The 17003-nt window shown below is 48.1% G+C and overlaps 1 protein-coding gene across 10 annotated transcripts in view; it reads right to left on the reverse strand.

The window, feature by feature from the left end:
* The window catches only part of ccdc102a (coiled-coil domain containing 102A), a 155644-nt gene that overhangs the window by 108173 nt on the left and 30468 nt on the right, over positions 1-17003 (reverse strand). For all 10 annotated transcript variants that reach the window (XM_077619538.1, XM_077619518.1, XM_077619529.1 and 7 more), the window contains one exon: positions 5649-5757. In XM_077619538.1, coding sequence (XP_077475664.1) covers positions 5649-5757 — 109 coding nt within the window. The remainder of the gene's footprint in view (positions 1-5648; positions 5758-17003) is intronic.

The following is a 17003-nucleotide window of genomic DNA, read 5'->3' on the forward strand; positions in this document are numbered from 1 at the left end:
GAAACTCCGCCCTTTGACATGCCCTGGTGGCGTGACCCTGATTTGAATGGTTCATCCATATAAACGTGGGGCAGGTGACAGGGTGGGAAGGCAAACAGTTTTCGAATGCATACGTTATTGCATACCTTACTGACCTGAATTACTCACGTAGTTTTAGTAGTGGCGGTCCGTGCATTTTCTGGTAGCGCCTTCAACGTATCAATCCAAACCTCAAAAACTATTTTATGGCTATAAAACCTCTACTGCAGCTACAGCTGCGACACAGAAAACAATCAATAAATCAATGCACAAAAATGGGGTAAAATCCACTTCCTAGCAGCATTTCATGATTAAATAGAAATACTGGAGCTTTTCACACATTAAAACCAGGCCAGGGGGGTGATTTTCCCGGGAAAAGACAGCAATAAACGTCAATGGCGTACCGGTAAACATTGCCCGAAAAAGGGGTAAAATCCAGCCGAAAACGGCATTTATTGATTAAATACAAATACTGGAGCTTTTTAGACATCAGAACTGGGCCCGGAGTATCATTTCCCCGGTAAAAAGACAGCGATGAACGTTGATACGTCCATATACGCCCATACGTGAAACGGCAAAAAAATGCACTAAAATGAGGTAAAATCCACTTCCTAGAAGCATGTATTGATTGAATACAAATACTGGAGCTTTTGAGACATTACAACCAGGCCAGGGGGGTTATTTTTCCCGGGAAAAGACAGCGATGGACGTCAATGGCGAAACGCCAAAAATTAAACTGGGGTAAAATCCACTTCCTAGCAGCATTTTGTGATTACCGTATTTTCTCGAATTAAACGCGCACTCGAAAATAACACGCAGGTAATTTTGGGCCAAAAACATCTGGAAAAACGGAGTAATCGAATATAGTGCGCACCTAAAATTTCCCGCTGACGAAAATCAGAAATCGTACCTTTTTTTCTTCGTTTCACGATTGTTTTGTTCAAAACCGGATAGAGAAATCTTCAGGTACGAGCGTGTCGAGTGTCGTGCAGTTGGTGGAGTTATGCGTTTGAATTTTAGGACAATAGATGATACACAGAGTGGACAAACATATCATGTAGACATGTTATGTTGCAATACCTTTTAGACTGCCTTGAACATTGACTACATTTCAATTGACAATACCATGTTTTAATTCAAATATCTATTGTCATTCTCAAACAAGAAAAGGAACATACAAATTGAATAAATAAATGATTTGAAGATATGCACAATGGAAAAGACTATCACATGTGTTTAAACTACAAGTGTTCATCAAGAGTACAAATTTATTCATTAGAATCCTTCAAATGAAGAGTCCGCATCAGAATCTTTAAATAGTCTCTGCAGATATTCCTCTCTCTCTTTGTCTGTCCTCTCATCCGTCTCCTCATACATCTCTTCGTTGAGAATCCTATCAACGTCCACGCTTCCTTCATCCACTTCCTCTTCCTCCCACAACACATCATCCGATTGGCTTTACAAGATGAGGTAAAATCCGTGCGTCAAAGTGAGTTTGACAATGCTTTTTTCGATCGAAAATTTGTAATTTATTTTAGTTATTGATTATAACACGCACCCCATCTATTGGAATTAATTATATAGCAAAAATCTGCGTGTTATATTCGAGAAAATACGGTAAATACAAACACTGGAGCTTTTCAGATATCAGAACCGGGCCCACAATTGAAATATTATTTAGGAATATAGCCATATTATACTCACCAAAAATCCTTTTTAACTGTACACAGTTCCTTCTTTTCTATCGCCATCGAAGCTAATGATGAAAGTTGAGCCTGTCCTGTCATATTTCCGGCATAGTCCGTCTTGAAAATGACTTTAAATCAACGCAACAATATATTTGCTTGTGCAGCTAAGTTAGCGCACTGAAAGTGGCGCACACCATTTTTCCGGCTGTAACAGGCTTGCTAGCTTCGGAGTTGACCACCCTTTCTTAATGCTGTCCATTTTTTTCTGGAAAAGTCCGTCTGGAAAATAGCTTTGTGAGCAAATCTGCAACCAAATCCATTTGTTTTTGCCTCTGTCGGCCATTGTGGGTGGGGTTTGCGATCTCTGGCTGCCTCACTATGGCTTTGGCCCGCCTACTAGCCAATCATAGTTGGTGAAAGCAATGACGTATCCCAGCCAGCAAAATGCCAATGGCTGCAAAAAAGTATTGTGGGGTTGCCAACTAGAAATATGATTGGCTAAAAGCAACAGTCTTGTTTAATGCAGCAGAGCCCGCAGAACTGATTGTGAAGGCTTTGAGGCTGATTTCTGATCCTGGCAACAAATAATGGCTGAAATGTGATTGGCCAGCAGAGAAGGCCTTGAAGGCCCTGACGGCCCGCCACTGATATCATACATCTAATTCATTTGCAGTGCGTCCACAAACTGTTAGACATGGTCCCCACTTCGCTTCCTCCATTATACTGAGCACTGGCTCCCCTCAAGGCTGCGTACTGAGTCCCCTTCTGTACTCCCTGTACACATACGACTGTACACCGACCCACCACTCTAACTCCATCATCAAATTTGCCGATGACACCACTGTGGTCGGACTCATCTCAGGGGGGATGAGTCTGCTTACAGAGATGAGGTCAACAAACTCTCTTCGTGGTGTTTGGCGAACAATCTCACACTAAACACCACGGAAACTAAAGAAATAATCCTGGACTTTCGCAAACACCGCACAGATCTGGCCCCACTCCTCATAAATTCGTATGCGTAGACAGGGTCCAGTCCTTCAAATTCCTGGGGGTCCATGTCACGGACAAGCTCTCCTGGTCTACCAACACCACGGCTCTTCCCATCCCTGCCCATCCTGGCTATTACCCCCCCCATCCAAACCGCCTTTACCGCAGTCTCTAAACACATGCCGACCATCACCCAAAGAGATAAGGCAGAAGAGCTCATCAGAAGCATGGGCAAACCGGACCTACAGATCTTCACAGATGGATCCACCAAAGAAGGCACTGCGGACGGTGGTGCAGGTTTTGTCGTCATTAAGGAGAGTGCAATCATCCACCAATGGCATGGTGCCACTGGCAGCCGCAGCAGCTCCTACCACTCTGAAAAAATGGCACTGACCGAGGCACTCTCCTGGCTGAGGGAAACAGCAGACTGGCAGACATCAATTATCCTCAGTGACTGCAAATCGCTGGTCCAAGCCATGGGAAACCCCCATACGCAAGACCCCGCCATTCGGAGACTTCAGGGTGACATCGCCCTTTTCCCTCCGCCTAAGCGACTGCAGCTACTGTGGATCCCGGGCCACTGCAACATATGCGGAAACGACCTGGCTGATGCCCTAGCTAAACTTGGCTCGTTAGATGACCAAACCAATACCCCCCCGGACGCAGCCACAAGACGTGCCATCATCCAACGTGAAGATCGCTCCCCCCCCCTCTCCCACCCCCGCCTTCTGCAGACCTACACTACAAAAGTCACAGAGGAAGAACTTGCCCTATCGAAAGGAGACCGCACAGACCTGATTCGTTTCCGCAGTGGACACCACCCCCTGCTCCGCCGTTGGCTCCACCTTGTGGGGAAATCCGACTCGGATCGCTGCCGCCTGTGCGACGAGGAAACAGAGTCGTCTGAACACTTATGGCTCCGCTGTCCGGCCTTAATGACCGAACGCTACCATCGCGGCTTGGGCAACTCCCTGGATGAACTTATCCGTGTTCCAGTGGCAGCCCTAGCGCTGCTGAGGGTAATCCTCAGGCGCCTGAGGTGAAAAAGAAGAAGAAGAAGAAGAAGACGGCAGTGGTGAAGAAGGCCCAGAAAAGACTCCGTTTCCTGAGGGTACTCAGGAGGAACAACTTGGACACTAAGCTTCTGGTAACCTTCTATAGAGCCACTGTGGAGAGCATCCTGGCATACTGCATTACAATGTGTGGTACGCTGGAAGCACGGCAGCAGACAGAAAGGCCATGCAGAGAGTGATCAACACTGCCCAGAAGATCATCGGCTGCTCTCTGCCCTCACTGGATGACATTGCCAGCCCTCGCTACCTCAGCAGAGCCAGGAACATTGTCAGGGACCAATACCACCCTGGTCACAACCTGTTCCACCTGCTGCCCTCTGGCAGACGGGACAGGTCTCACAAAGCACAGACAAATAGACTTAAGGACAGTTTCTTTCCCACAGCCATCAGGACTCTGAACTTGCGTTAGCGCGACACACAATCCCTTCTGTGCAATAACTTTGGGGTGTGCAATAACAATGTGCAATATCTTAGATTGTGCAATATTTTAGAATTTACCTAGGCGGGATGTGACTTTTTATACTTTTATATTAGTATTTGTTTTTTTTTTACTGAGAAAACACACTTTTTGGAGTAGCACTAACAATTTTGTTATACGCAGCTGTGTATGATGACAATAAAGGCTTTTGATTTGATTTGGATAGTTTTTCTTTGTGCGACCAGTGAGCAATTGCGCATCTTCGAGGGAACATTTTCCACCACATCAAACATGTCATGTTGAACGACTGTATATGCAGTATAACGTTCTACTTGCCATATCCAGACTTTTTCACGTCTATCATAGATGCTTAGAGTTAACCTGCTCGTCTGTAAAAAATACAGGGTGCCATTGGGGGACTAGCAGATTCTGGAGTTCTTGAGCAAATGCCAGTCTACCTCCATTGAGCAAAGAGCCCACCCAATACAGGATATATTCATTAAGTCTGTCCCTGATTGTTTGGGTAGGGGACACTCACATCATTGGCCCTCCAGAAGTAATTCTGTAAGGCAGAAGCAGTGCTCAGCCAGTTCCGCCGAGCAAAGATGAACAGGTATCGGTCCTGGTGATGGGTTGAGGACCATCTACGGCCCTGTACAGCTTTCCAAAAATACCCACCAATCTCCTAAAATCTTCTCAAGGTTATTGAGACTGTGCTGCATTGTGTGCACATAAAAAAAACTTGCTGCAGCAGATTTGGATGTGCAATTGTGGCAAAGTTGGACAATTGAATTGAATTGAATGTTTTTATTGTCATAATACAAGTATTTTGAGATTTAAAGCTTCTCCATGATGTGCACAAATAACAACAAACAATCAAATAAATAAGGAATATTAATACATACATAACAAATAAGTAATTGATAATTAGTCATAGTAGACAACATAATAATTAATCAACAACATCAAAAATAATGAACCAACATGTGCAACTTCTGTAGGGTTAAAGAATTGCCTCATACTGTGAGTAGAGATCATTACCAGCCAAAAATGATCAAGAGGGAGAAACTTGATATGACCTCTACATGTAAAACCAGTACTGTTTTGAGTTTTCTAATGGTTGCCACTGTGGTGCCCATTACTAATTCCATGAACACCAATACAGTTGAAAGTGATTAACGATGCCCTTAGGTGCTTAACCAACCAGAAAACTAACAGATAGGTTTTATTGATTTTATGTCATGCCCAACAAAAAAAACTGTTCTTTTAATTGTGTCTAAGTGACAGGCATATCTGGGAGTAAAGGTTTCTACCAACCTGCTAACTTAGTAATAGAAATATCAAGTTTTGTGTTTACTATTTGTGTACAGATGCTTCCTCTCATTAGCTTTGAAGCATGTAGTAAAACTAGTTGAATCAGGAGCAAAATAACGTAGGAAAATAATGAAACCATTTGTAAATTACCTGTTTAAGGGCTTCCTGTTTACTCTTGTTAACATCCTCATACTTTAGTTTCCACTTGTTGAGCTCTGTCTCCAATTTCTCAATGTTCTCACTCAATGAACACTTGTCTCTGTGAATTATGAAAAAGAAAATCAGTTTTTTTCTGCGATTGGCTGGCAACCAATTGAGGGTGACCTGCCTAAAAAAAAACAAAAAAAACACAATAGTTGGATTTTAAAGCCCAAATAAATAACTCACACCTGACAAATGTACAATTTCTACTATTCCCATAATAAAAGATAACATTACAGTGGTACCTCTACTTACAAATGCTTCAAGGTTCAGGTTTGCGACACACTTCAATATCAAAATTCAGTCAGTCAGTCATTTTCCATACCACTTCTCATCACAAAGGTCGCGGGGCCTGCTGCAGCCTAGCCACAGCTTCCACGAGGATTCCAAGGCGTTCCCCGGCAGACAAGAGACAGTCTCCCCGGCGTGTCCTAGGTCGGCCCCAGGACCTCTTCTCGGTGGGACGTGCCCGGAATACCTCACTAGGGAGGTGTCCAGGGGGCATCCTAATCAAATACCCAAACCAAGTCAGCTGACACCTCTCGTTCCAGATTAGGAGCTCTGCTCCAAGCCCCTCCCGGATGACCGAGCTACTCACCTTATCTCTAAAGGAAAGTCCGAACACCCTGCGGAGGAAACTCATCATTTCAGCCGTTTGAATCAGGGATTGTTTGGGTAGGGAAACTCATCAGTGGCCCTCCAGAGGTCATTCTCTAAGGCACAAGGCGTGTTCAGCCTGTTCCACCTTGCAGTCATTAACTTATCGTGGTGGTTGGGTTTGTGTGTCTCAGTGATTCTTGGAGCTATGTTGTCTGGGGCCTTGTGCACCTGGTAGGGTCACCTATGGAAAACTGGTCTGACGTGAGGGACCAGACAAAGCATGACTCAGAAGACCTCTTATGATGAGCAAATGGGCCAAAGAAGCCGGGTGCGTCGACAGTTGGGCGGCAGCCAAAGGAGGGATCCTTGGCGGTCTGATCCCCGGCTGCAGAAATTGGCTCTTGGGATGTGGAATGTCACCTCCCTGGTTAGGAAAGAGCCTGATCTAGTGCGTGAGGTTGAGAAATTCCATCTCGACGTAGTTGGCTCACTTCTACGCACAGCTTGGGTTCCAGTACCACTCCTCTCGAGGGGTTTGGAAACTCTTCCACTCTGGAGTTCCCCACGGTGAGAGGCGCCGAGCGGGTGTGGGCATACTTGTTGCCCCCCGGCTCGGTTACTGTATGTTGGGGTTTAACCTGGTGGACGAGAGGGTAGCATCCCTCCGTCTTCGAGTGGGGGGACGGGACCTAACTGTTGTTTGTGCGTGTGCACCAAACAGCAGTTCAAAGTACCCACCCTTTTTGGAGTCCTTGGAGGGGGTGCTGGAGAGTGCTCCTTCGGGGGACTCCCTCATTCCGCTAGAGGGACTTCAATGCTCACGTGGTCAATGACAGTGAGACCTGGAGGGGAGTGAACGGGAAGAACGGCCCCCCTGATCGGAACCCGAGTGATGTTCGATTGTTGGATTTCAATAACGAACATCATGTTTAAGCAGAAGGGTGTCCATGTGTGCACTTGGCACCAGGACACCCTAGGCCGCAGTTTGATGGTGGTGAAAAGTTAGATGAAGTGGCTGGGGAGAGGGAAGTCTGGGTCTGCCTGCTGAAGCTGCTGCCTCCGCGACCCAACTTCGGATAAAGCGGGAGGAGATGAGATGAGATGAGAGATGAGTATCAGGGATATTGTTCCTTCTTTACTTGTAGAGCCTGCTTCACTGCAGACGCTGCGATCCGCTGGTCACTCTCCCACTGCATTCTTTCCTCACTCGTGAAAAAGACCCTAAGGTCATCAAAGTCATACACTTGGGGAAGGACCTTATCCCTGACACGGAGGGCATGCCACATTTTTCCGACTGAGGATCACTGTCTCAGATTTGGAGGTGAGATTCTCATCCCGACCACTTCACACTCGGTTCCAAATTGTGACAGTTGGAGATCACGGCTTGATGAACCCAACAAAACCATCATCTGCAAAAATCAGGGATGCAATACGGAGGCCAACAAACCAGACCCCGCTCAATGCCACGGCTGTGTCTAGATATTCTTTCCATGAAAGTTACGGACAGAAATAGTGACATAGGGCAGCCTTGGTGGAGTCAAACTCCATACTGGAAACGGCTCCAACTTACTGCAAGCACCATGAAGCAGACTCTGACGCCGGTCATTGAGATACCGGACCCACTTGAGCGGCTCCATCTTGGTTGCAGTAGCAAAAACGGACACAGACACAAGAAAAAGACGTTGTAGAGTTGGATAAAACTGGAACCACACACAGGAAGTCTTCCACAAGATGGGGAACTTCTGCAGACTGTGACCAAGGTTGAAAATATGCAGTCACTCTTCCAAGTTTATCCGCATAGTCCCTCAGTAGTCTGGAGCTGAAGAATCAACAGTAGCAGAGTACAACCCCTCGACTCCGTTTCCGGCTTGCTAAGCGCCGACAGCTCTTCCATCTTATCGGGGAGGGATATCACTTTCCCCATAATAATAGATGGAATGGTTGGTCTGAAGCGTCGCTTCTTCTCCCGGCACTTTTGTCCAGCTCTGGATTTCCAGCGGCATTGATGTGTTGCTACTTCTGCTGCGTATTGTTCACAGCTAATTCCATGTGTATGACAGCGTAGGCATGGCTGAATGGTTCCAAAAAAGGAGTAGCAGAAAGAAGCCACTCTAACAGAACAAAGAAAGTTGTAAAAACATTAAAGTAAAAAATATAAAGTACAAAGTAAAGTAAAAAGGAATGCATTAAGTAATAAAAAAAGATAGAAAGGCTGTAAAACACGTAAAACAAATAAGAGTGGACAGAGCTACTTCCACCGACTGCCGCCTGACGGCGCCATCTTGGAAAAAAGTGTCACTATGTCACTTTGCAGTTTCGTGCATGTCTAAGTCTAATTTGTGCGCATAGAAGGCATTTTTTTACACGTGTGTATAGATATATACATATATACTTATATACACATATATACATGCACGCACACACAAACACTCATTCCTATACTTACGAATGCCTAGGTGTGAAGGTTTCAGGGTACAATTTTTTTTTATATGCAAATGAGTGACTCGAAATACAAAAAAAATCCAAGTTACAAAATCCCCCAAAAGGTAAATGCATTTCCTTATACAGTGGTACCTCGTCATACGACCGCTCGTCATACAAAATGCTCGTCTTACGGGGGAAATTTCGATCGAATAATTCGCCCGTTATGGGGTCAAAATTTCGTGATGCGACCAAGCCAGGTCTTTTTTGCATATCTTTCGTGTATAACAATATTTACGAGCACGGAACGAATAATTCAAACGAGTTCCTCCTCGGACCAGGAAACGCACAACGCGCATGCAAAAAGAAGGCTTTCTGGGTAATGAAGTATACTCCTGCAAACAACACCCATACCTTTCTAAGAATAAAACTTCATTACCCACAATCAATACGTGGGAAGCTCAGCTATGTCATTTCCTGTTATTCTTTCTTAGGAAAGGTACCGCGTTCGTTCCTTAAAGACTATTTCTCGTTGGCAAGTGGTCGTGCTTTATCCTATTGTGAGGACATTTGTGTGCATCATTTTGGGAATATTTTGAACAACAGCAAACAGTCCATCGATAGCGAACGTGAGGGCAGAGGCGTGGCAACGAGCTAACCCGACCACAACGAAGGTAAAAAAAAATGAAAACAAAATTAGAATTCAGTTTTGTGTAAAGTTACATTAAACGTATGTTTGAGTGTCTGTATATATTAATCAAAGTTAATTTAAATTTGTTTGTTCCGTTTACGAGTGCGTTGTCGTGGAAAAAAAAACGAACCCCACGCCCCCAAACTTCTCTGTCTCCTGTCGGCGAAATCTGCCCAATTTTAGTTCGATTAAACACATTTTATTACTATTAAACTGTTATGATCACGCTGCGTCGCTGGGTCGACGGAGCGCGATCGTGGGCATCTGTTACGGTCGCGCCGCGTTGTGCGACGCGACCGTGGATGTAGGTAGGGACCCAAATGCAGGAGGCAGGAGACGACGAGGCATTAGCGTGATAACAAGTCCTTTAATGCATCAACCAAAACGTGGAAAACAAACGTGGCCGCATGCGGCGCGCATACGGACAGAGGCAACAGAATGGCAACAGCATAACGACCGCTAGCTACCGCTAGCAACCGCTAACAACAGTCAATGGTGGTCATCGACAGTGGACGATAGAGAACAATCCGGCGACGTGTGATGACGCGTCGCTTACTTAAATACAGGAACCGAAAGTAATCAATGGATTGGCTACAGCCGGTACGTGTCGACGGCAACCCAGGAGGGCCAAAAGGGCCACTCCTGACAGTACCTCCCCCCCAAGGGACGGATTCCAGACGCCCCAAAGCCAAATGTCCATGATAAGCGGAAAAGCAGCCAGGGAGGGCGGGCTCTAACTGTACACTTGGTCCGGGGGGCCTCCGCGCCAGCCCGTGAAGCAACGAGAGGTTGGCCGGTCCGGCGGGCGTCCGCGCCAGCCCGTGAAGCAATGGGAGAGTGGCCGGTTCGGCGGGCGTCCGCGCCGGCCAGAGACGAGGCGAAGACGTGGTCGGTCCGGCGGGCGTCCGCGCCGGCCGATGACGAGGCGTGGGCATGGTCGGTCCGGCGGGCGTCCGCGCCGGCCGATGACGAGGCGTGGGCATGGTCGGTCCGGCGGGCGTCCGCGCCGGCCGATGACGAGGCGTGGGCAGGGTCGGTCCGGCGGGCGTCCGCGCCGGCCGATGACGAGGCGTGGGCAGGGTCGGTCCGGCGGGCGTCCGTGCCGCCCGATGACGAGACGTAGGAGAGGCCTCTCCAGCAGACCTCGGCGCTTGGAGAGGAGTGGGAGTAGCCGGTCCTGCGGGCCTCCCTGCTGGTGCTTTGGGTGCTGGCCAAGCCCCCTGCCTTTAACAGACAACGGAACTTTAGCATGGTCGTCGGGTACCTTACCCTGGCTGTTCGGGGGGTCGCCTGCCCCCTCGGTCGGGAGGGCAGGAGGGTCACTCTCGCCGTCGCCGGCCCCCTCGTCCAGGGGCCCCGGAGAGTCCCTCTCTCCCTCGCCGGCCCCCTCGTCCAGGGGCGCCGGAGAGTCCCTCTCTCCCTCGCCGGCCCCCTCGTCCCGGGGCGCCGGAGAGTCCCTCTCTCCCTCGCCGGCCCCCTCGTCCAGGGGCGCCGGAGAGTCCCTCTCTCCCTCGCCGGCCCCCTCGTCCAGGGGCGCCGGAGAGTCCCTCTCTCCCTCGCCGGCCCCCTCGTCCAGGGGCGCCGGAGGGTCCCTCTCTCCCTCGCCGGCCCCCTCGTCCAGGGGCGCCGGAGAGTCCCTCTCTCCCTCGCCGGCCCCCTCGTCCAGGGGCGCCGGAGAGTCCCTCTCTCCCTCGCCGGCCCCCTCGTCCAGGGGCGCCGGAGAGTCCCTCTCTCCCTCGCCGGCCCCCTCGTCCAGGGGCGCCGGAGAGTCCCTCTCTCCCTCGCCGGCCCCCTCGTCCAGGGGCGCCGGAGAGTCCCTCTCTCCCTCGCCGGCCCCCTCGTCCAGGGGCGCCGGAGAGTCCCTCTCTCCCTCGCCGGCCCCCTCGTCCAGGGGCGCCGGAGAGTCCCTCTCTCCCTCGCCGGCCCCCTCGTCCAGGGGCGCCGGAGAGTCGCTCTTGCCTTCGCCGAACCCCTCGTCCAGGGGCCCCGGCGCGTCGCCGCCACTTCCGGGCGGGCAAGAGCTGGGCGGGAGAGAGCAGGGCGGGAGAGAGCAGGGCGGGAGAGAGCAGGGCGGGAGAGAGCAGGGCGGGAGAGAGCAGGGCGGGAGAGAGCAGGGCGGGAGAGAGCAGGGCGGGAGAGAGCAGGGCGGGAGAGGGCTGGGCGGGAGAGGGCTGGGCTCGAGGAAATCAGCCGGGGTGAGGCGGAAACCGGGCCGGCCGAAACCGGCAAGGATGAGATTTATCAGTCTGGGACTTGGATGCCTGGAACTTGGCATACTGGAACTCGGCAGAACGGAGCTCGGCAGAACGGAGCTCGGCAGACCTGCCGGCACCGGAAGCCTGGTTCGTGGCTTCGGCACGGGTGGTTGCGGAGCCGGGAGCGGCGTGGTAGGCCGAGGAGCCGGGAGCGGCGTGGTCGGCCGAGGAGCCGGGAGCGGCGTGGTCGGCCGAGGAGCCGGGAGCGGCGTGGTCGGCCGAGGAGCCGGGAGCGGCGTGGTCGGCCGAGGAGCCGGGAGCGGCGTGGTCGGCCGAGGAGCCGGGAGCGGCGTGGTCGGCCGAGGAGCCGGGAGCGGCGTGGTCGGCCGAGGAGCCGGGAGCGGCGTGGGTATTTGAGGAGCCTTGAGCGGCGTGGTCGGGCGAGGAGCCCGGAGCGGCGTGGGTCTTTGAGGAGCTTGGAGCCGCGTGGGTATTTGAGGAGCTTGGAGCCACATGGGTATTTGAGGAGCTTGGAGCCGCGTGGGTATTTGAGGAGCTTTGAGCCGCGTGGGTATCTGAGGAGCTTGGAGCCGCGTGGGTATTTGAGGAGCTTGGAGCCGCGTGGGTACTTGAGGAGCGTATTGGCGAAGAAAATAGCCGTCCCAGACCGAATCTCCAGCATCCAACTCACTTAGCCGCTGGCCGTCCTCCTCTTCAGAAAGGTCGGAGTACCAATCTCCAGCATATAAATCTATTAGCCCCAGGTCGTCCTCACCTTCAGAAAAGTCCGAGTCCCAACGGACAAAGACTTGGCGTTCCAAAGGGGCCGAGGGAGGCTGGCGTCGACGAGCGCGTCGGCGCGAGCGTGGGTAGCCTCCCGCTGGGTCCATTATGGCCGGATCGTTCTGTTATGATCACGCTGCGTCGCTGGGTCGACGGAGCGCGATCGTGGGCATCTGTTACGGTCGCGCGGCGTTGTGCGACGCAACCGTGGATGTAGGTAGGGACCCAAATGCAGGAGGCAGGAGACGACGAGGCATTAGCGTGATAACGAGTCCTTTAATGCATCAACCAAAACGTGGAAAACAAACGTGGCCGCATGCGGCGCGCATACGGACAGAGGCAACAGAATGGCAACAGCATAACGACCGCTAGCTACCGCTAGCAACCGCTAACAACAGTCAATGGTGGTCATCGACAGTGGACGATAGAGAACGATCCGGCGACGTGTGATGACGCGTCGCTTACTTAAATACAGGAACCGAAAGTAATCAATGGATTGGCTACAGCCGGTACGTGTCGACGGCAACCCAGGAGGGCCAAAAGGGCCACTCCTGACATTAAACCACTAGTTATGTGTTACTTTGTTAATAGATGGTGAATTAGAAGAAATAAAACATTTTTTCCAATCCAATATCCTGTTTTTGGTGTTTTTTCAGAGGGCTGGAACGAATTAATTCTTTTTCCATTCATTTCAATGGAAAACGTCCGCTCGAGTTACGAGAATCTCGTCATACGAGCTCAGTTCCGGAACGGATTAAGCTCGTATCTCGAGGTACCACTGTACATTATTTTATTTTGAATTCCCATATTTAGCAATTAAAAAACGTAAAAATTCAATGTGGCATGTATTTTCACACAGGTAGCGCATACGTAAAAGTATAAAATGTACTACAAAGTGGAAGGCTTCCGGCTCTGGTAGAATGGGCTCTTGCCGCCATCTGGCGGAAAAACACGGGTATTACATCTATAACGGCGGCGGAGGGAGATATTTCAGCGGCGCAGAGCAGGTTTTCATATGCTTTATTTATTTTAAGACAAATAAATCATTTCCTTATAATTTTCTCTCATTTTTGTGTTTCCTCACATCTTTCAGACAAAATTGGGACACTTTGACCAATTTTAAAAGGTTTAGTTGGTAGTTGTGTGAGGACCGTGGAACGAATTAGAGAATTTAGATATAGAGTACACCTCTACTCTAAAATTTCAAGTTACAATTAATTTCGAAGGTAGAGGTATGACTGTATATGTATTTCTAAGCTCTCGCTACCTCAACATTGTTAGGGACCCCTACCAACATGGTCATAACCTGTTCCAGCTGCTGTCCTTTGGCAGATGCTACAGCTCTCACAAAACATGGACAAATAGACTCAGACAGTTTTTCCCCAGAGCCATCTGGGCTCTGAACTTGCACTGGCATGACACACAATCCCTTCTGTGCAATAACTTTGGGGTGTGCAGTAAAATGTGCAATATCTTAGATTGTGCAATATTTTAGAATTACCTTGCCTGGACGTGACTTTTTAAATTACTTATTCATGTTTTTACTGGGAAACAAGCACTTTGTGGAGTAGCAGCACCAATTTTGTTATAGGCAGCTGTTGTATAATGACAATAAAGGCTTTTGATTTTGATAATTTGATCTCACAATGACACACGGATTCAGGCCCAATCTCAAGATAAAGTGAGGTCCACAGAAACTTATAAAAAAATTAATTATACAGTCCAGTATCCACAACATGGATTGACTTACGACCAGATCTCTTTACAACTGCCTCAGAGTCCCAAATGTGACCGTAAGTTGATTACTGTCTGCCAAGATGGCGCCGTCACGCGGAAGCCAGTGGCAGTAGCTCTGTCCACTCTTATTTGTTTTTCGTGTTTTACAGCCCTTCTATCTTTTTTTTAATTACATTGTAATATTTCTTAATACATTCCCTTTTACTTTACTTTGTACTTTATACTTTTTACTTTAATGTTTTTAAAACTTTCTTTGTTCTGTTAGCCTGGCTTCTTTCTGCCACTTCTTTTTTTTGGAACCATCAGCCATGCCTAGGCTGTCATACACATGGGAATAGCTGTTACAATACCCATCAGAAGGAGTAACACCTCAATCCCGCTGGAAATTCGGAGCTGGAGAAAAGTGCCGGGAGAAGAAGCAACGCTTCTGACCAACCATTCCGTCATGGGATAAGCTGGAAGAGCTGTCGGCGCTTACCAGGCCGGAAGCGGAGTCCTGCTCTGCTGCTGTTGTCTTCAGCTCCAGACTACTGAGGAACTGTGTGGATAAGCTTGGAAGAGTGACTCTGCATATTCTCTACCTCGGTCACAGTCTGTAGAAGTTCCCCATCTTGTGGAAGACTTCCTGTGTGTGGTTCCAGTTTTTGTCACACTTTACAACGTCTTTTTGAGTCTGTATCCGTTTTAGCTACCGCAACCAAGATGGCGTTCAAGTGGCAGCCGGCGGCGGTAGGTCCGTCCACTCTTGCTCATTTTGTTTTTGCTGCTTTTCAGTGTTAATGATTTGATTTGGTGATTTTAAATGATCCCATTTACTCTGATTTGCTTTGTACTTTGTACTTTTGCTTTGTTGTTCTGTCTAATCACCCTCTTGCTACTGTTACAATGAAATTTCCCGAATACGGGATGAATAAAGTTATCCAATTCAATCCAATCCAATTAAAATCAACAAAACGATAAGGGTCCCCAAATAAAAACACTTGTGTACTGTGATCGTTCACCACTACGCGGCTTCAAGCAGCATATTTCACCATAGAAGAACGACACGTCGAATAATATAAAAGGCACAGGACGACATATTGCCATTTCCTGGTTTCTTCGGATTATATTTGGAATCCTGCACATTACTTGTAAAGAGAGACACTACGCCGAGCCTATTCCAGCTTTGTTTGGATTTTGAATCGTCCTTGAATGTTCCATGGTGACAGTGACATTACAATGTTAAAGGCGCAGCACACCATAATTGAGTCTACCGTGCATTTTGCCAAGAAGGAAGAAGCGAACATTTGGTCAATATCTTTTTCCAAGGACACTAAGCGAGTGAACTATGAATAAAAAAGTTAACCAGTATTATGAGGGATTTACGCCATAGATACAGCCGTGAAGCTGGCATGACGGGAACACGTAAACATGTTGTCACTGCTTGAAACACTCAGAACCCTCCCAAACCCCAATCGATGAGAACCTCCTCAGATGATCCCATCGGAGAATGAGGGCAGCGGACAACGACAAGAATGAGGATGAAGAACGTGGTATTACTTTATTTCTGACATCTGCAGGAGAATATGGCACGCAGTTTGCAACAATGAGGTTGATGACAGCATGGTCGAAGCTATAGAATTTGGCAATCGTCTTGACAGTGTCATGTCCTTGTACAACAGCATATTTGTACAAGAAAAGAAAGGGCGGCCGCCATGTCCGTTGTGCGCCGAAAAGCTCTTGCAGAAAGGAGCTCCTACCGCCCATAGAAATGAACTATAGTCGTACCTCTCCTTACGAAATTAATTGGTTCCAGAACATTTTTCGTAACTTGAAAATTCGTAAGCAGAGGTATAATTTCCATGTAAATTCTCAAACTTGTTCCACAGTCCTCACACAACTGCTAACTAAACCCATTAAAATTGGTCAGTGTCTCAATTTTGTACGAAAGATGAGAGGAAACACAAAAATCAGACAAAATAATAGGGCAATTGTTTATTATTGTCTTAAAGTAAAGCATATGAAAATGTGCCCTGCACCACTGAAATAGTTCCCTCCGCGGCCGTTATAATGGGAGACGTAATACCCGTTTGTCCGCCAGATTGCGGCCAGAGCCCGTTCTACCAGGGCTTAAAGCCGTCTAATTTGTACTACATTCTAGACCTGTGCCCTAAGTGTGTGTATGAAAATATGTGCCGCGTTGCATTTGAATGGTTTTTAATTGCTTAATAAAGGGAGTTGCAACGTTAATAAGGGGAGCATTTAGTCAAGCTGGACAGGTATGGAAGAGAGAATCTTGAAACATCAATAGTGGTTGTTGTAAGATAGTCAATTGATATGAATGTTTTTTTGTCAATATATGACATAGAACCAGAGTGATGAAATGAGAGCCCAGTAGAAGGTAGCGATGTTCTAAAGTTAGAATCAATGCCTCCGCGAGAATATTTTCAAAATGAAATAACGGATAAGGGAATGCATTTACTTTTTGGGGGATTTCGCAACTTGGATTTTTTTCCGTAACTCATTTGCATTTAAGAAATTCCGTAACCTGAAAATTTCGTACCTAAGGGCATTCGTGAGTAGAGGTATGACAGTAAATACAAATTGATCTGTTCCAACCCTCTGAAAAACACCAAAAAACTGGATATTACAATGGTAAAAAAATATTGGCTGTAATTCACCATCTACTAACAGAGTAACAAATAACTAGTGGCTATGATGTTTAATGCTAAAATGAGACATTATTCAGAACAACGCGGAGAGGAGAGAGAGAGAGGCTTGACGGATGCGCTTCTAACATAACATAAATTTATCTTAAATTAACTTAGATTCCCATACAGTAATCCCTTGATCATCACGACTTCATTTATTCAAATTCACTACTTTGGCATTTTTTTG

This window comes from Stigmatopora argus, chromosome 2, assembly GCF_051989625.1.
Source record: "Stigmatopora argus isolate UIUO_Sarg chromosome 2, RoL_Sarg_1.0, whole genome shotgun sequence".
Lineage (NCBI taxonomy): Eukaryota > Metazoa > Chordata > Actinopteri > Syngnathiformes > Syngnathidae > Stigmatopora > Stigmatopora argus.